Genomic DNA, 19,868 nt, shown 5'->3' with positions numbered 1-19,868 from the left:
GGGCCTTGAACTTTCTCTTCAAAGCTGTTTTCAGCTGTCTGTTGTGGTACTTGTTAAGTATGCACAAGATGTTGTGCATACCACAAGATGTGATTGCCACCAATTTGGATTACTTTAAAAGGGGGTTGGCTAAATTCCTGGAGGGGAAGGCTATCAATGGCTACTAGCCCTGATGGTTATGTGCTACCTCCAGTATTCGAGACAGTAAGCCTATGTGCACCAGTTGCTGGGGAACATGGGTGGAAGGGTGCTGTTGCACCATGTCCTGGTTGTTCATCCCTGGCCGATGTCTGGCTGGCCACTGTGTGAACAGAGTGCTGGACTAGATGGACCCTTGGTCTGATCCAGCATCACACGTCTTATGTTCTTATGCATGTACTTATATGTTGAAATTGATTATTCATGGATGGGATGGCATATAGAAAGTATGGTGTATGCATGTTCAGGGAGAAGATTTAAGGTACTTTACTCTTGCTAAGTTTCACTGAACTCCTGTCAGGAGATATCCATTATAAAGTTATGTGAATTTAAATATGTTTACATATAAGGCAATTATTGTGAACTGTCCAGAGAGTTTCAGCTATTGGGCAGCATAGAAATGTAATAAATAAATAAATATGCATGTCAAAGCAATTCAAATGTTTGTGAAAAATCCTGAATATTGTCAAGTATTGTTTCTCCTGCCTCCACAGAAAAATCTTGAACTGTCACACAGCCATTAGCCATGAATGCTAGGCAAGGACATAAGTCAGATTGCTGGGCAGAGTCTTTTATTTATTCATTTATTTATTTATTACATTTTTATACCGCCCAATAGCCGAAGCTTTCTGGGCGGTTCACAAAAATTAAAACCATAATAAAACAACCAACAGGTTAAAAACATAAATTCTGTTACCTTTCCTCTTCCTGGAGCTTCATGCTACCGCATTTTTTATTTTTTTTAGGCTTTCTGCCTCCAGAATCTTGGAATGTAGAGGTTTCTGACGGAGGTAAGGGGTGGTAGAGAGGCAAAAATATTGTTGATGTGGCAATATTAACTTTTGTCAGGGCTAATTTGCTGGCTAAGACTTTCTCTGAGTCCAGGACAGAAGCTAAAGCTGCCAGCCCAACTTCCTCTCCTCCTCCAAAAATAGAGAAGCATCTGTCATGGAGCCAAAAGACATTTATTGTTCCCAAGGCCAAACCTGCTGTTACTCCTAAGAGAATTGCTGACAAAAGTTAACCTGAATAACAATCTGAAATATTTTCAGGGAGTAAAAGAGGGGCATGTTTCTAGATGTTGGTTTTAAGGGTTGCAGTAGGGATACTACCGCAGCTGGGAGGGTCTATACAAATACATTGAAACAGGATGTGTAGTTTGGCCCTGAATTAAACATAGATGCAGTAAAATGGCAGTATTATAGTAGAAAGGAGAGTGAAATTGTGACAGAAGCTCTGGAAGCTAGGACACAAATTAGATGGTACAAAGGTGCAGTGGCCAGGATTCATGGTAAGATAAACAGGCAGGGAAGGAGCAATAGTATCAAGAGACCAAAGGGAAGACTGCATGTAGGAATTGCTACCTTTTCAAGAAGGGGACAAACATGTGCTTGCCTATTTGCATATATTTATTTAATCACATATACATTTGGACATTTTTGTTACTTTGCATTAAGCATGAGCTTTTCTTTCTTAACCCAACTAGGTGATAATAAAACCCTGCTGAGCTACATTGAAATTGGCCACTGTTGAGGGCTACATACGTTTTGTCTGTGTGGGCAGGAAAGTTTAAGCCTTCACACCAGAAGAAAAATTCTGGAGAACCTGAAACTTGGAAGACCTCTATAACCCCTGTGAAGGGAGAAAGGGGGTTGCCCTAGTTCCCAGCAGTGCAGGCAGGGACAAAAAGTTGCTTAGGCTGAATACCAACCCAGCCAGGGGACTCTCAGACCTTACAGGACACTTTTGAGGTTTATGAAATAGGAATTCAAACCTCTCTAGACCCTGTTTCCAAATCCCAAGTCAGAAATGTTAAACAGTAGCAATTAACCAGGCAGAGGTCTATGGAAGCATACATAAGTAAAGATTCAGTATTTACATAAGAACCAGAGGTATGCAAGAATCAGAGAAACCTTAGGTACAATGCTGCAGGCAAAATAAAATAATACCTAAACCTATCTTATACATTAATTAATAATAATTCTAATAGGACAGGGCCAAAGGCTCACAAGCCTGTAACCAAGTTAAAAAACTAAGACAAAAATAAATGGGTGTCTCTAAGCCCCCTCTTTTTATGCTCAACCTCCTGTTAAGTCAAGGAAAACCTTACTTAGTCACAGGCTAACTGCAGCAATGTTCCCAAGTCCCGTAGAGAAGCATGGCTCAGTTTAGACAACACGTTTCTCAACGGTGGTTTTAGAACGCTACGGTGGAATTTTTACACCACTGTTGAGTTATGTATTGTCTGGCAGGAAAACTCCACGCAACGGTGGAGTTTTTCTGGAAAACGCTCCACACAGAATATCCATGCTGTGCAGAGTAGAATTCCTGCACAACCGTTGTATTGTGTATTGTGTGGCGGGCTCTGAGGAGTTTTCTGTTGTGTTGACTTTTCCCACTGGCTACAGAGTTCCCTGGCAAGAGTAGCGAAAGGAGCAAGTGACACTCTAGGAGAGCCACTGGGATTGTTTTTTTTGCAGCAATGGCTGATGGGATACTGTCAGGAGCACCAGGGGGAGGAGAGAGGATGGAGGAACTGTCAATTAAATGTCCGCAGTAGCCCACAGCCACATAATGGTGGAGTTATGTGAACATGTTGTGTCGGAAGTACCCCCTAAAAACTCAACCATTCAGTGGTGTTTTCACACTGCATTGACCAACGTGCTGTCTGAACTGAGATGGTGAAAGTTCCCACAGAATGCAGCTGAGATCATTCAATCCAATTCACTTTGGCCTTGAAGGCTAGAGGCATCTCTAGATAACAGACGCAGGTGATTGCACCACTATGTGCCACTTCAGCCTGACCAAACAGAATTATCACATAGTTAAAGCACAAAAGGGAAAAGGAGATCTTGACGACAACAACAACCCTTCTAAATTAATACTGAATCTTTCCATTTTCCCAGCATCCCTTGAATAACCAAGTGGTAGAGATTTATGTGGGTTTAGGTATGAGCTTCTTGAATAACTTGGGGCAAAATTCAAGAGTAAACAATAAACAAGTTGTATATAGGGCAAATGGAAAATAACATAAAACCAGGAACATAAGAAAACAAACCTCTAAAATAGTATACTAGATACTTAATTGTAGGTGCTAATGCTGAGGACAGCATAGTTACTACAGTTAATGGAAGTTATTAATCTATTGTTAGGGAAGCCTTTCTCCTTTAATCCAAAGAATGAAGTAGATCTGTTGGTTTTGCAACATGGACACACTGGAATCTTCCAATAGGTATGCAGGACTACAGAAAGGTCAAGGAGAACCTATTTATGGAAAAGGCTTCCCTAGGAATTTGCATAAATGTTATCACAAACTCATTTGATTTAGGACCAATCAAAAGGAGTGAGTCACACTTTCTGTACTGAATAACTCAGGACAACGTTCAAGAATCTTTTCTGTATCCTTGTCATATCATTTGAATGGATAATATTACCAATTCAGAGAAAGAAAACTGAGAACAACAGAAATATGAGAACAAAGAGGAGAAGGAGAGCATGGAGGTAATCTATGATGAAATTCCCAGTATTGATGCTAGGAGTCGATATTCTCTAAAATTTGGGGGCCAGGCTTAAACTCTGAAAATGTCTAGAAGAATCACCTCTTTTATGGGCTTTAACTTTCTGGGGCTTTGCCAAGGCTGGTGTTCTGTGTTCGCACTGGTATTATCAGACCACTTTGTCTCTCCGTTGCATGCTGTGGAGGCCTGGGTCAGAGCTGGTTGCTATTTATGGAATTTCGTGCTGCCTGGAAATTCTGTATGAGAAACACTTCACATCAGAGAAAGGGAGATAGAGGTAGGTGTTTCATGTGTAGGCAAAAGGTGGCTGCTGATGTATCAGTACTGTGAGGTTGAGTAGTAACAGCCATCTTAAAATGATATATGGTGGGCTATTCCAAAATCTGCTCTGTCCTAAAGAGCTTATTTGAGATAATCCCACTTGGGTTGTTCTGGAACAAGCCTGTCACTTGGTATGATTGTATACCTGGCATATGGTATCACAGTTGAGCAATTATTTGCACAGGAAACTGTTTTCTGGGAGCTGGGGTTTCAGAATTATATACTTTTCTTTTTAAAGATGTGAATATTTATTGAAATAAACATTCCAATAATTTATGAACAGGAGCATCATTTAACAGCATGTGCTGAGGTGTGTTTTTTAACTGACCCCAGAATAGTTGTTTTAAATGGATATTATCTTTTTTTTTGTATTTTATGCTTTTTATGGTTTTAAATTTTGTATATTTGTTTTTAATGTTCACTGCTTTTAACCTTTGTAAACTGCCCGGAGAGCTTTGGCTATGGGACGGTATATAAATGTAATGAATTGTTGTTGATGTTGTTCTTATTTGTTGCAAATGTAAGAGAAAAAAAGTGGAGAGTGAAGCTCTGGTGCTTTGAATCTTCATTTTTTATTTTCAAATCAATTATTCAATGTACTCACTCCATGCATTTCGGACAGTGTCTTTCATCAGGAGCTAAAGAAGGAAATAGAGGAGAGAAACATTAAACAGTAGTTCTGCAGGTCAAAGTCAAATAGCCCAAACAATAATAAAAATGATAAGACTTAATTATAAAAGAAACTCTTGGCTTGTATGCCGCCAAGAGACTGTATTGCATTGCTTGAGTGGTCATTAACAAACACATGTGACTTCTCTTAAGACAAATATTGTTAGCCTCTGTGACAGGCTGCATTTTTAAATTCCACACCATTGCCACCATGTATTATGTATTTCCTACCTTAATCTGTGGGGAAAGATTCCTCTGCAGTTAGAGGGCTGTCTCCTAAAGATGAGTACGTGCCTGTGGCTGGATGGAGTGATCCCTTTGTGCAACATGCATTAGCAAGTAAAGTGCTCTGGGATGATGTGGAGATTAAAGCATATTATCAGGGTACTATATGATGCCAGAGTTCTAAATCTACACCCACTGTAAATAATTATAACCAATTGGCTTTGTTACAGAAAATTGCTCTGTGAGATTCCTAGGCTATATTGTGCATAAAGTGTTATTATTGTTGTTGTTCTCTTTGGATGTAAGATTGTATTTGCTATTACGTTACTTCTCAGATGCGGAGAACTGGATTGTTCCCTGGCTTTAAGATTGAGCTCTTCCTGCATGCTCAAGTCCATTAGTGCTGTCTGTAAGAAAGGTTCATGTTGGTTTAAGTTTAGAGAAATTTGCAGGATCCTTCTGAAGGTTGTTCATTTGTACATACGCATAACTAAATGGATTAAAGTTTGCCATATTAGTCCATGACCTTGTCTACCTTTCAACTAGCAGCTTATATAACTTTTAATTAACTATCCTTTAATTTTACTGAGTGTATTTCACAGTCTCAAAGCAAAGTATGAAAGAGAGAGAAGTGGATGTTCATATTAGCATTCTAAAATTCTGCAAATGAGTAAGGGGAATTGCATATTTTGTAGTGTTGTACTTACAAACTTGTTTCATGTATTAAAAGCTGGTCCTTGGACTCTCAATACAAAATTAAAACATAACTAATATTTTGAAAAATGAGTGTTGTCATAATCGCTTTGTATTTAATACCCCTGTTTTTATTTTATTTTAAAGATGAAATCTAATGTTCTTCTGTAAACCACCCAGAGAGCTTTGGCTATGGGGCGGTATATAAATGTAATAAATAATAATAACAATAATAATAATGTTTCTGCCCCATTGAGTCTTTTTAACTGTTTTGTGACATGACAGTTCCATTTTGCGTGTGCTACATAATGTTTTCCCATTTTGCTCAAGCACATAACAGGTGAAACTGGTGCACAGAGCATTGTCAGATGTACAAAGACCTCAGTCTGTCACATCCTATGTGAAGTACACTAATAATAGCAAAACATTTTCAAAGAGAATCCTTAATTGAAAGGTATTGGTTTGAAAACTATATCAGAGAAGGGCACAGGTATATTTGACTTGCATGGTTTTCCACTTGAGAGACCTGCTTAAGGATCAAATTAGACAAGATGCTATTCGTGTAATTGCATCAATGGTAATTGAAAGTAAATAGCTGACACAGGGTCAGGTCAGGAGCCTAGCATGAGGGTTGGGAGGAGCTTTAACTCTTCACCCCCTTGTGCATTCTGAATTTAAGTGTTCTCCCCACCTCCCATTCAGCTGCAGCTTTTTTTTCCTTGTTGGAATGAGTTCCCTAGAAAGCACTCACTGGCCCTGTTCAGAAGACACCTTAAACCGCAGCTTTAACCATGGTGATGCTCAATGCAACTCTGTTGGCGAATCCATAAAAGATTATTTGGCAGTATGGCTCATTATCCTGTCTTTTTCACGCTAATGCAATGGGGAAGTCTCTGAATTTGTCTGCTAGGAAGTGAGCCTTATAAGGGCTGATTTTTTTAAAAAATTTTTTTTGAAAGATTCCAGTTGCTTAAGAAACAAATCAGAAGTGGATTTTAAAAAACTGTTTGAACAATCTGCAAAAATAAACCTGGCATTTCATAATCCAGGGCCAGAAAAGACAGTTAGTTTGACCATAAAGATTTACATTGCAATCCTATACAAATAGGTTGGATCCAGACTAAGTTAATAGCACTTGCATCCCATTGAAATCAATGTAAAATGTTAGTCATTTCTAACTAGTTTGACATGACCAACATTTTACATTGATTTCAGTGGGACCTAAGTGCAACTAACTTAGTCTGGATAGAATCTATTCACTTTGGAATAAATCTTGTTCAATTTACTCAAACTTCCTTTTGAGCAGACATAAATAGGTGTCTCAGTTCATGGCATACCAAGGCAGTGGTTTCCCCCCACCCCCATATAACCTTTTAAGGGAAAGTATCAGATGAAGATTTAAAGGCATCAATAGATGGTAAGCATTTCCTTGTCTGAGCATCAATATTACTTAGAATTTGTATTTTATGTTGAAAATAAAATTGTCTAACGACCAGCCAACAGTTAAATCTTGGGAGTATAAGAATGAAAAATTAGATACTCTAGTGAGTGAGTGAGTGTGTGTGTGTGTGTGTGTGTGTGTGTGTGTGTGATATGCAATTATTCTCAGTAAGTAATAGTTTATATAGCACTTCAACTATGCGAAATGTGCTTTAACAAAAAAGCATCCAGCAGCAGCCATTCCATCAGGCTGCCGCTGCAGTAGAACAAATGAAGGAAGGCTCCTCCCACCTCCAAGTATTATCTGGCAGCAGCCATTACACTAGCCACCAAAGAACATCAGCTGGCCACTGAGGGACCCCAATGTTAGCAGGAGAGGATTTTGCCATCTTCCCCTGAATTTCCTGTTTGCTACCATGGTGGGACACCCACCAGCCAGCCATTGTGAAGACCTCCACAAGGAAGCTAGAGCTTTCAGTTCCTGGCCATTGAATCTGGATTCATTGTGGGTGGCTAGAACAACTGTAAGCTGCCAGGAATCACTACAGCAGCTGGTTTATAAGGGAAGCCAGGAGAAGGGTTATTGTTGTTCTTGTCATTTCCTCTGGGCACTGCCATGGTGAAGATGAGCAGAAGACCAGCATTTTTCACTAGCTGACCACTATTTATTAGATTGTAAGCCTATGCGGCAGGGTCTTGCTATTTACTGTGTTATCTGTACAGCACCATGTACATCGATGGTGCTATATAAATAAATAAATAATAATAACACTGTGAAGACTTCTGGGATGCCTGTATTGTATTATGTATTGATAATCTTGTATGTTGCCTTGTGACAGCAGTGTGCCCTGAAAGGTTGGATCTGAACCAAAGCAACCTACTCTCTGAATTGCCAAAGTGAGTTCCAAGGCACTCATAGTATGTAGTATACTTCTGCTGGGCTTTTAGAATACATCCCCAAACGATTTTATATGGTGCTCATATGGCAGTGGGTTGGTGGATGACTTCCTTCATTATTTGTTTAACTGTCCTGTTTCCTCTTCAGTTTGAATAAAGTTTTTAGATACTGTCCTTACAGGGGGGGCAGGGGGGCAGAATGCTTGGTCTCATTTTGAGATGATCATTTATTTATTTATATCTCCCAATAAGGCGATTCTATTGGCAGTGGAGGACTCTGCTCTTACAGCAATTAAAGTTTGAGCCAATTTTTTACTCTTTAAGAGGAGTGTTCAGTAAGTTTAATTGATTATGAGCTGCTGTTATTAATGTGTTTTTATTGTTTTTGTCATACTGTGTTTTTATCATGTTCTTTATTTTCATTTTGTTTTATTGTAACCAGTGTAACAATACATTTTATTCATTCTTTCTTTCATAGTATCAATTTTCCTGCGGACAAGCATTTTTTGGCTGTTTAGTTTGCTTTGGTCAATCTTCATTAAGAGATGACAAGGCAGTTGTGAACTCTGCAGTGTGTAGCTTAGCAGAATAATGTATTTTATTGTTATTGAAAGCAGAATAAATTTGATAACCAATTTTAGATGAGCCAGCACAAATTGTGAGTGCCTAATGCTATCTATCTGCATTCAAAAATGCATTCAGTTAAAAAGAGATACTTCAGGTGCCAACATGGAAAAGTCTTCATACTAATGTGATTGTGTTGATGGTTGTCAGGAGGTGTGGAGGGAGTTTAACTTCCAGGAATGGCTGACAGCTATTTAAAATAACAACAGTAAAATCCTATGCTTCAGGGATATTGAGCTGGATACAGTTCACAACTTTTATTGAGCTTCTGTCAAAACACAAATGGCACACAAAAACGTTTGTACATGCCTGATGTTTTCCTGCCATTGATTATATAAGGCAGAGTCCTCCACACTGGTACCCATGCACAAGTTTAATTGAAATCGGTAGGATTAACTTTTTGGTAACTGTGCAGAGGATTGTGGCCAAGAAAAGAGAACTGACTTCCACACTATGTGCCAGTTCTTATATATGAGATGTGGCTCCTCTCAAGCAGCCTGAAAAGAAAATACATGCACATTCACAGTTCTTTAGGCAAAATTATTGAGAATTTTGGCCCATGTTCTAATTAACCGGAGCTTGATCTGAAATGGCTGATGTAGCTCCAGCTTAAATATTGTATAAATGTTTGTTCAATTTATAAAATGATGGCTGAGGTACTTGACATTGAATTAACCCATGAATATATTGCCACATAGGTAATGATCTGAAGGGATCCATTGGTATGTGTATAAGAAGGGTTATTTCCCAGGCCTCTGTAACATGGCATTTCTTGTTTTCTTACCAAGCAGGAGACAGATGTAAGCTTTAGTTTAAGCTTTGTCCAGAAACAAGCATAATTGGGGTGATTTACATTAACTGGTGGGCAAACAGGTCTCTTATATAGAAGAGGAATTTGGTTTCCTGGAGATCTCTTTTTTCAAAACCATTGGAGGTGGATTATGTCTTCCACACTTCGTGAAATAGATGTGTTTTTCCAACCTCATTTAGCTAGGGACTTCTACTCTTCCGAGTAAACTAGGAGGCTGACATTCAGCTTGTGGTCTGTTAGCCAGGATGACATGTGGGATCACAGTGAGGGAATGAAAAGAGGCACCATTCTGCCTATATTTTAGTTCCCCGTGTGTCTACTTTGCTTTGGCGCAGCATGCATTTTGTCAGTCTGCAATAGTGTATTGCGGAGAAGTCGTGTGTATGTAAATGTGGCACAGGGTCAGGGAACAAGAAAGGTGTTGTGTCGGCATCTATTTTTTCCTGACAGCGGAGAGCGGTGGTGAAGAGCTTGTTTTCTTTAGCAAAATCTGCTGCAGAGATGGCCTTGAACCTTTCTTATAAAGGATTAATTAAATGATCACTAGGGTAACAATAACTACTGGCTGCAGGAAGAATACAAACTACTCCTTCTCTAAAATGCTGGACTAATCCAACTGGGATGTCACTATGCTTCAGTGAAATTCTCTCTTTTTTTCCAAAAGCTCAACCTAAATGATGCCATTTAGGGCTCCTTTATGTATTTATCTTAAACTTTATCTCCAGAAAGGCAGGCCACCCTATTATGAAGTTCCTGTCATGTTTCTCAAAACCTCCCGCCTTCTTGGGAAACAATAACGAGGCCTGCTAAGTAATCCACAAAGCTTTATTCAAGCAGTAAACATCTCTTCCCACCTGAAGAGAATCTAATCTCTAGGAACTTTCCCTTAGGCAAAACTATGCAAACTAAGTGAAACAATTGTCTTTTCAAGAAGAATGGAAAGCCTTCCCAAGACACCTTAACTAGAGACTAGTTCTGATGCAGTTTCTGATGGGACGCCAGCCCCCGACTTTCTCTTGCCTTCCTTTAGCTACGCCTGTTTTAGTCTGTGGTGTACTCTAGGATTGGCTAACCTCTCCATGTTCTCCCCCTCGGAAGAATATTGGCTTCCCACTGACTGTGTATTGTTTGGCCTTGAGAAGATAAGCTCTGGAGAGGGTTCACTCCCAGCTGGTGAAGAGCCCGTGAGAGCTTTCTCCCCCACTGGTACAGGCTGGCATGTTTCTGGCGCTGACTCCTCTACTTCAGAGTCTGATTCTGATTGATCATCTGAAATACCTTCTTCCAACCCAGGGGGAGCAGGGCTAGACATGACAGTTCCTAGCAATACTACTTCAGTTGCTAGCAACAATTATGTAAACTTTCTAACTCAAATTTGGCGCAGTGGGTGGAGAATTCAAATCTGGGTGTAGGAGATCAAGGTGCAAATTACCACTGAGTCATGAAGCTTGCTAGGTAGCCTTGGGCAAGTTACCATGTTGCAGGTAGCCTAATCTACCTCACTGGATTGTTGTCAGGATAAATAGCGTAACAATTGTACAAAACTTTGCACACTGAAAGGTGCTATGGAAACCGATAGTGACTTCCAGTTGCTGCCCATACTCTACAGATACATGCCGGGGCTACAGGAGAGAACTTGATCCTCTTAGAACTGTTTTGAACTGACAGCTGCTTGCAGACAGTTTTAGATATATATGCATACACTTGCTATCTATATCTTTCAAATGACCTGCACTGGCATGCATATGCTTCCCCCACCCTCTCTATCGTGCCAGCCTGCCGAAAAAGAGAGAGACTTGGCAGTTGCCATTCATTATTACTGCTTTAACCCAAGCAAATGGAGCTGAGAATTTTTTCCAAGAAACACACCACAAACATCTTTACTTAATTCTGGGTTGAGAGAATTTGCGGTAAGGAACATTTCTTGGTCGTTCATTTTGTGTGCTTGGAACTGTAGTTGTCCAATAACAGATGTTTTGAGTGATACAACACTGGTCCTCTTCAGTGAATGTGGTGATAATATTATCAGCCTTGCATGTACCTTGGAAATACTTTTCCTCTCTTAAAATGTATTATTTTTCACAGTATGTGAAATTATTTTAATACAGAGTACGTATATTATTTTTGGAGTACGTCTCATTTTATTTTTTCATTTCTGTCAATAAAACTCTTTGCAAGAATTCTGCTGCTTAACTTGCCTCCGGTTTGGTAATGAAGTTTGGCTTGGAAGGAAGACTAGTTGTCTGCAAAGTTGAATAATGTGCAGTTAGAATCTGTAGTAGGAGTGTCTGCCTTATAGTGTGTCTGGCTCATAATGGGAATGAAACAGCTGCATAGCACAGACCTCCATGTCAATGATTCTGTAGTACACATTCCACTGGAAGAATGGCTTGCGTCCAGGCAGGCACACAGCATATGCACTGTCCAAAAGAACTGATGAAGATGTCTAAAGGGGAATATCATCCTTTGTGGAGGCTGTTTCCCCCCTCCCATGCGTGCTCCCACTGTCCCAAAAACTCCCTCATTCTTTGTATTTCCTTACGGGGGAGCAATGATGTGTGAGAACCCAGTGGCTACTTCTGTTGGTGATTTACAAATGTAGTTTGGAAAGTGTGAGTGTGTGTGTATTAATTAACTACAAGAGCTATACAATTCTGGATAGTCTGACGGGAACAGCTATGGGAACAAAGACTGTTGTTGGGTTCAAGGACAAAATTGAATTCATTTATGAGGATTTTTTCTTGTTATGTTTGTGTTCTGGTGCATCAGTTATAGCAAACTGCAGTCAGGAAGCATTCCTTCACTGCACATTTATTGTGCTTGGCCCTTTTTTTCTCTGTACCCCCTTTTCTCCAATAATAGTAAAGAAACTATTTACAAAAACAAACAAAAAATGCCTTTAAGTGTTGGAGACTTCACTGATGCAAGGAAAAAAGGAGACATTTTTGGGTCAGCAAATGGAGCTAAAAGGCATCAGATCCTAAATGGAGATATGTGTCTACTTAGTAAAACATTTTTAGAAACACCTTCTTTAATTTACACTAACCATATAGTACAGGAAGCACCCTCAATGTGCATTAAGCTTCAACATATTGTCCGTAAAACAGCTAGTCAAGAAGTGTGCCTATCAGTGTGTGCATATGGAGGTAGGTGGGTGGGGTTAGAGAAAAGGACAGACTAGGCACAAAAAAACCCAGATAACTCAACTGTTAAATTGCAAGGGGCTACGCCTCAGGTGGGTGTGGTTCAATTCAGTGAGGGCTTTTTGAGCAGGCTTCTGATACTTGAGAATTTTTCCTTTCTGTTTGATAGTGTTACAAAGTTGAAGGTCTTTTGAAAGAGGTATTGATGCACTCATTCGACTTTCACCTCTGGGAAACAGGTTTTGCATTTCAAAAACCTGATGGATCATAGAGGGGTGGAGAACTTCAGGCCCAGAGCTAAATCAGGCTTCCTGGGGTCCCTGCCCAGCCCAGCCCTTGGGTTCCCCAGGAGGCTGTGCCACTTTTCCCCAACCACCAAAGAGGTTCCTTGCCCCCTGAGGCCTGTCTTCATGGCACCGCATTGGCTCTGCCTCCCTCCTCAACCCCACACTTTCCCTCTCTCAGAGCAGCATTGGGTAATCCCAATGCTGAAGAGGGAGCACAGGGTTTCTGGGTGACCACCCAGGTCTTAGAGCTGCCCCCGTCCTCTTCCTAGTGGAAGTCGACCAGTTGCTGGTCACTTTCCACCAGGCTCTGCCACCAGATTGGCCCCAGAGTGTTGTTGATGTTCATCCCTTTGAAATGGTCAGGGTAAATCCCTGGCTTTTTCAAATTGCAGCATCGTGGGAAGCCCCACAGAAGCTGTGAACCTGCATCTGTGTCATTTAACTGACACGGTGCAGATTTGCAGCTAAGAGATGCCTTTCTCGCATCATACAACTTCCTTCAATTACTGTCCCTGTCTCCATCTTAAGAGTTTCAGTGTTCCTGAATTCATTCTCTTATATAATTTAGACTTCTTGCTAAGTAACCTTCATACAAAATACTAAATATCTTTGAAATCAAACCCAAACTCTCTCTGGTTGAGATAGTGATCATCATAGGCACTCTCCAATGAGTGCCCATGGTAGTTACACCCAAGCATACTATTGCAGAAGCAGCAGAATATAAGTGAATGGTAACTGTGCACTCTAACAAGGGAGAAAGAAATGTACTTGATGCCACCACAGGGGTAGTGGCTGGCTACTTTTAGGGTGAGTACAGATGTTCATAATTCAACCAGTAAATCCGCTCTGGAAGCATACGTTTTGGACACCCACCCATACCGACACACAGGGCCAGGCAAAGCTGGTAATAGGCCTGGGCCAGATGGGAAGTGTAGGCCCCATTTCAAACTGCTCATTAAGTATTTTTTAATCAGTTCTAAATACATATGAACTAGAATGATTTATAAAAATGGTAATGGCAAGCACTTTTATTCAAGATGTATATAAGACATCACTTCTTCACATTCAGAAATGCTTTACGTGCTTTTCTTTGGGCAAATTCATCAACAGCAACAGAAAAATCAAGCAACTTTGCCTTGTCAATGTTAATGTTCAAAACTGCTAATCCATTCAAACATTCTTGCACCATTGCGGACAGTATGACTTGATTTGTTTTAGGACACTGAAGCTCCTCTCATCAGAGGCCACTGTTGCTGGCAATGACAGAAAAATTGCTACTTTATAACAAATCTTTACCAAAGGGTCCCCCTTTGCCTCTACCAGGGGGACTCGGAGTAGACCCCCCTCAAAATTGTAGGCCCATGCCAACTGGCCCCACTTGCCCCGCCCCCCCTCTGCCCAGCCCTGCCGACACACCATTTTGCTCAGGGGAAACCTGGGGAGAGTCTTCACAGAAGTGCCTTTCTTATGTCATATAAATTCCTTAAACTACTACCTCTGTCTCCAGCCTGAGAGCTCTTTGGAGAAAGTACACTAGCACGGGAAGCCCCACCTCTTTCCAAAGCCCGTGTGTGCAAAGGGTGGGAAGAGATGGAAGGAACACAAAAGGGAGAACACCATCCTTTAATTACCCCTTCACCAAGTCAGAACAGATCACAGGCACACCCCGTAGGCATGGCCACCATGCCGAATTTAATTTGGAGGAATGGGGCATGCAGAGCAGAACTGCAACAAAGCCATTTTGAACGGGAAAACTTGCACTAAAATTACTCTGCGAAAATGCATCTTTTTGGGAGGGGTGCTGCGGGGGGGTTGTTGTTCTTTGGCCACAGCATCATCTATCACAAATGACTCTGATGTAAATGACTGCATTAAATCAGCCATGTAGATTGGCCCTTGTTCCTTTTCAGCAGAAGCTGGATTTGCACAACACTGATTTGGCCAACTCTTTTCTCGATCACCAACTTCATTCTTTCAAAATATACAAATGAAGTGTAACTGCCACCCCTGCAAAAAAACAAAAAAAAAACAACCCACAAATGTCAAACATATTTGAACAGAAAGACACGCAAGGCATTTGAAAACAAAAACAAAGACCACCTTTATTAATCTTTGGCCTTAGCTAGACCTGAGGTTTATCCTGGGGTCATCCCTGCCTGCTCCCGGGATCCCCTGTGTGTCATTTACATGATCAGGGATGACCCCGGGATGATCCCGGGATAAACCTTAGGTCTAGCTAAGGCCTGAGAGTGTGACGAATGGGAGAGAGGACAGTGTTTGATCCGGATGCTGTACATGTATTCTTGAGGAACAAATATCTCACCATACAGCATGAAAACTTTCATGTGATGGGTTGTTCTGTATGCAAGTATCTTGTGATTATTATTCCTATTTTACAAAAAGATGTTGAGGCTAGTAGCAATTTGCTCAAAGGAGAGAATCTACAACTTGAACTGCTTCCCGCCACCCCAGACCACGCTAGTTCAATTTTTATAAAGAGATTTAGCTGCAGCTACTATTTCTTAGCCTGCCTCTTCATGTGTACTACAGAATAAATAATACTGGCCTACTCTGCAGGATTATAAGGATTGTTATTTGGCTCAACATCCCCAGATTGTACTAACTGCCAAACAGCTTGAGCATTCCTTGGGCTGGGTTGTTTGCTTCCTTTAATACCAATGAAGCTGAGGCCCTGACAAATCACTACTCACAGGCCTCTGAGAAACTGCTGTGGAGGCAGCAAGCCTTTCCCTGTTCCTACCGTGCAGGTGGCTGTTTTGCCCTACATTCCATCCTAGCTCACATCCTGTTCAGAACTGTTTCAGGGTCCTATTTCAGTGATCAAGGAAGCAGTTCCAGTTCACAGAAATATCTGAACACTTGGGTAGCCTCTGATGACAGGAATGTTGGAGCTGGGAAGGTATTATTAGAATAATGTTTGGCATGGCAGTCAGAGCTTTGTGCCCAGGCCAAAGGCATTAAAGTGCTTGTAGATGTGCAAACTTTAAAAGGCTGGAAAGAAGATAAATTAGATGGGGCAGAAAAGGTGTGAGCATTATGAAAGATAATATATACCACTATTGAATTATCTATCTATGAGAATGTTTTACATGGTCCATTCGGTGAGACAAAAAAAACACAACTCCACTTCAGGGGAGAAAAGTGATTACTTTTGAACAAGTCTAGAAAAGTGATTACTTTTGAACAAGAAGGCAGGACATAACAGTATAGGAAAACAGGCCTGCTATAACTGCTGACCAGACCGATCTAGGCCTTGTCCTCAGCCTTCTCCTGGGCCTGTGCGATCGCGCTAGCGAAGGGGAAAGCCAGATCGGTGCTGGGGGTAGGGGCTGGAGGACGCGTTCCCGGAAGACTGGGAATACGTCCTCCAGCCCTTTTCCACGATAAATTGGGGGCCAGTCCCAGTTGCCCCAGAGATCTCCATTTTTCTGGAGGTCTCCGGGGCGTTCCGGGTCATCTGGTCACCCTAGTGGCCATGACCTGTATAATTGCTATAATTCCCATTACCGGGGGCCTGTCTTGAAGGGTTTGCCCCAAGGTGGATCCACAGTGACAGCAGGTCATTTATATGTTGCAGCTACCATCATGGGGCCCTTCCGAGGCATTCACCTGAAGCTGTGATTTTAAAAAGTTAGGGACTTGCCCCGACTTTTTTCACTTGGAGTGAGGTGGAGACAGCATCTGCCATCTGTCACCTTGCTCCGGAGCTGCTTCAGAGGCACGTCTGGACAGATGGTGAACCCTGATTGGTCGCCATCTGCCCAGACGGGGGTGGGCCAGCGAGCTGAATGGCCACTGGCCCGCCTTCGCACTTCTCCATCATGGGAGGAAGCCAAAAAAGTTTAAAATAAAAATGGGGATGAGAGCAGGCACGGTTGCCCTGGTGCATGGGTGCAGCACCTCCTCCAAAGAAAAGGAAAAAAATGGGAATGTGAGGAGGTGCGGGTACACAGGCGCCCCTCCTCACATGCAAACCCTGGCACTCGCTGCTTCACATGGGGATAATGTGAAGAAGTGCAAATATGGGGATTTGGGGACTCATACTGCCAATGAGCCGTTGTCAAGATGAGGCCCGGGTATGGGTTGTAATGACACCTAAACCCAGCAAGGCTTGCTGGTTGGTTGGCATGGTTTACAAATCACCCTAAAACCCTAAGTTTTCAGGATGGTTTCTAAACAACCCCAGCCACACACCCTCACATTATGACAGCCCTTGCCTGCTGAGGGTAATTATGCTAATTAGCCTTCAACTGGCACACATTGGGAGGGAAAATAAGATCAGATAGCTCCCATCCTTACCATTTGCTGGTATACAGATAAAATGGGGAATGCTCAGTCTGATAGGCTCGCTAAACAAGAACTCTTCCCTCACTGTGATGCATTTGGAATGTGCGTCTTTGGTAAATATTTGAGAAAACTCTTGTCACACCGGCAGGGCTTCATAGTCTCTTGGCCATGCTGTCAGCGATCACTTACTAAATTGTGTGAGACATTAAATCCTTATTAGCAGCTTAAACATAGCCATAATTCCATGTTTAACTCTGCTGCGCCAATTTCTCTGCTTAAGGAGATCTGACCAATTAAATGTGTGTTACTGTTTTCCGCGGAGGCCTGGCTGGAAGCACCATGAAGAAAAAGGGCCCAATCCAGAGAACGTGAAGCACACACATTGAAATAAAAAAGAAACAAACCTTTAACTTTATGCTTAGGTGGTTATTTGATTTCAGTGGAAATCATAGTTTGAAATAGTCTTGGATAGAACTGATGTTTTAGATCCTTTCCAGTCCGTTTTTTAAAAGTCCTGATTTTGGAATGAAAATTCTCTTGGTTTCATTGGTTGATTGCCTACAACAAGAGGTGGATGGAAAGAGTGCTTGATTCTCCTGGACTTCTCAGGAGCTTTCCTGAGAAAGCCTTTAGCAGTGGTATCCTTCTGGAACTTACTAAGGACCATGGTATCCTTTTGGAGGACTGATCCCAGAAGATGGTGCTAGGAAACCACTGTTCTACCTAGTAGTGTTTGGTCCTTGGGATGCCATAAGGTTCCATGTTGCTTCCCAGTATTTACAATGAAATCACTGGGAGAGACCAACTGGAAACTTGGGCAGAAGTGTCATCACTGATGAAATGCAGCTCAACCTCTCATTTCCATCTTCTGATCCCAGAGAAGCAATGGAGATGATAAACTCAACCTTAATCCAGAAAAGATGGAGATGCTATTGGTCAGAGGTTCTGTCTATCTGGTTGAGGATATTCAATCTTCTTTGGATGGGGTTACAATTTCCTGTGTGCTTATTTCCCACCCCTCCAGATTTTCCTGCTTGTAGCTTCTTTTGTTCACTTATGTAGAGCAGGGAAAAGAGCTGTAACTGGAAAATCCATCAAGGGAGAAACACAATTCCTATTCCTGCACACTACAAGATATGGCAGAATGTAATGCGTATATATCAAAATTAAATTTTGTCAAGGGTAACAAAATAATTTGAATCAGCCTTGAGTGGCTGCAGGCATGATTTGATTCTATCCTTCCTCTCTCTTGGAAGAGTGAAGATAGTCAGGACTCATGCTGTGGCTTGCCAAAGACAATGTCAATTTTCAGAAAGGGAGCATGTCACAGCATTAACCATTTCCCCAAGCCCTTCTGCTCTTCACTGTGAATTCTTAACTGACTTTTCCTCTTTTGGCCATCACCCTATTTCTTTTAAAACAGCGAAGAGTCTTTTGGCCTCTTTTACCATTTGGCTTTATTTCTTTATTTCCTTGATAGCACTTTTTACACATCTTACCTCTGAGACTAGCATAACATTGTTTCTCAGCAGCCTCCTGAAAACTCCACACAAAGGCAGGCTGTGCTATCAGAAATGCAATCTTCCTGTAAGTTATATCCCCACCTACTGGGCACAGTTAACTCTGATGCATTCAAATATCCTGGTGGTGGCTGCTGCAATATTTCATAACATGCAGGAGCCAGGAGTTGAAAAAATATATAAATGGCAGTCGTGACTTGCAGCTTCCTTGAATTATTTTGGGGTGCTTTTAGTGTGTGTTTTGGTGGCAGTGGGAGACTTAAGGACATGTTGTTTTTCTGGGAGAAGTAACAGTACTTTGGCTTGCTTCCCTTCAGGGCCCATTTCATGTTAACTAAAACAAGAACAGCAGCAAAACGCCCAGAACATGACATCAGCCACTGATTTTGATCATTTGGAGATTCAGCAGCAGTACAGCCGGATCAACGCTCGCTGGGAAGCCTCTGACGATGAGCTGGACAATGACAACAGTTCTGCCAGGCTCTTTGAGAGATCCCGGATTAAAGCTCTGGCAGGTACACACTGCATTCGCTCTTGGAGACATTTCATTATATGCCGATCTCTAACTTTCTCTCCTTTTGCGGGCAAAAGCACATTCTGGTGGGAACCTTCTTTACTGCTGTTCCTTTGTTTTTCTAACAACAGTCTAAGATCTCCATTGCCTTAGGGCAAGTCTACACAACTTGTGACTCACCAAGCCAAACAACCTTGTATCTAGCTTGCCAGTTACCTGACCATCCCTGACCATCCCCTGTTTTTGTAATCCTAGGCAGAAAAACAAGAGCTTTATCAAGGTCCTGATGGCCTGTGTATGTACCTGGTAGGCAGCATTTGGCAGGATGGATAATTTTGTATAGGCCTGCTTTAGGGCTTATACTAAGTTTATTATTTGAGGTAGTGGTTATCTGGCCCTTAGTCACTGGGCACCATAGGCTAGTGTCTAAATATCTCAGAGACCTTAGTGAGGTCTTACAAATAAGTACTGACATCACATGTCTCCTGTTGTGGTAATTTGTTCTTTTTGGGAATGCATATATCCATAGTTGACTGCTGCTTTCCCCCACCTCGGGCAACATAGGAGAGCACTGTAATAGTTATCAGACTCTATGCATCTGCGCACGCACACACTCTTGGGAGAGAGGAAAAAGAGAGATGCACGTACAACAGCTGTAGTGCTGCATTGTGTTTCTCCTGTTGACAATCTCAGGCTTGGA

General features: G+C 41.6%; 1 protein-coding gene across 6 annotated transcripts in view; it reads left to right on the top strand.

The window, feature by feature from the left end:
* The window catches only part of SPTB (spectrin beta, erythrocytic), a 115,213-nt gene that overhangs the window by 14,910 nt on the left and 80,435 nt on the right, over positions 1 to 19,868 (top strand). For 3 of the 6 annotated variants that reach the window (XM_063116822.1, XM_063116818.1, XM_063116823.1), the window contains exons 1-2: positions 11,216 to 11,306; positions 18,972 to 19,169. In XM_063116822.1, coding sequence (XP_062972892.1) covers positions 19,022 to 19,169 — 148 coding nt within the window. In that variant the 5' untranslated portion in view covers positions 11,216 to 11,306; positions 18,972 to 19,021. Of the gene's footprint in view, positions 1 to 11,215; positions 11,307 to 18,971; positions 19,170 to 19,868 lie in introns of those variants that run through there. The other 3 variants (XM_063116819.1, XM_063116821.1, XM_063116820.1) reach the window with 1 other exon arrangement.

The sequence above is a fragment of the Elgaria multicarinata genome, chromosome 2, assembly GCF_023053635.1.
Source record: "Elgaria multicarinata webbii isolate HBS135686 ecotype San Diego chromosome 2, rElgMul1.1.pri, whole genome shotgun sequence".
NCBI lineage: Eukaryota > Metazoa > Chordata > Lepidosauria > Squamata > Anguidae > Elgaria > Elgaria multicarinata.
The sequence above is the reverse complement of the archived record's forward strand: the minus strand, read 5'-3'. Positions and strand labels throughout refer to the sequence as shown.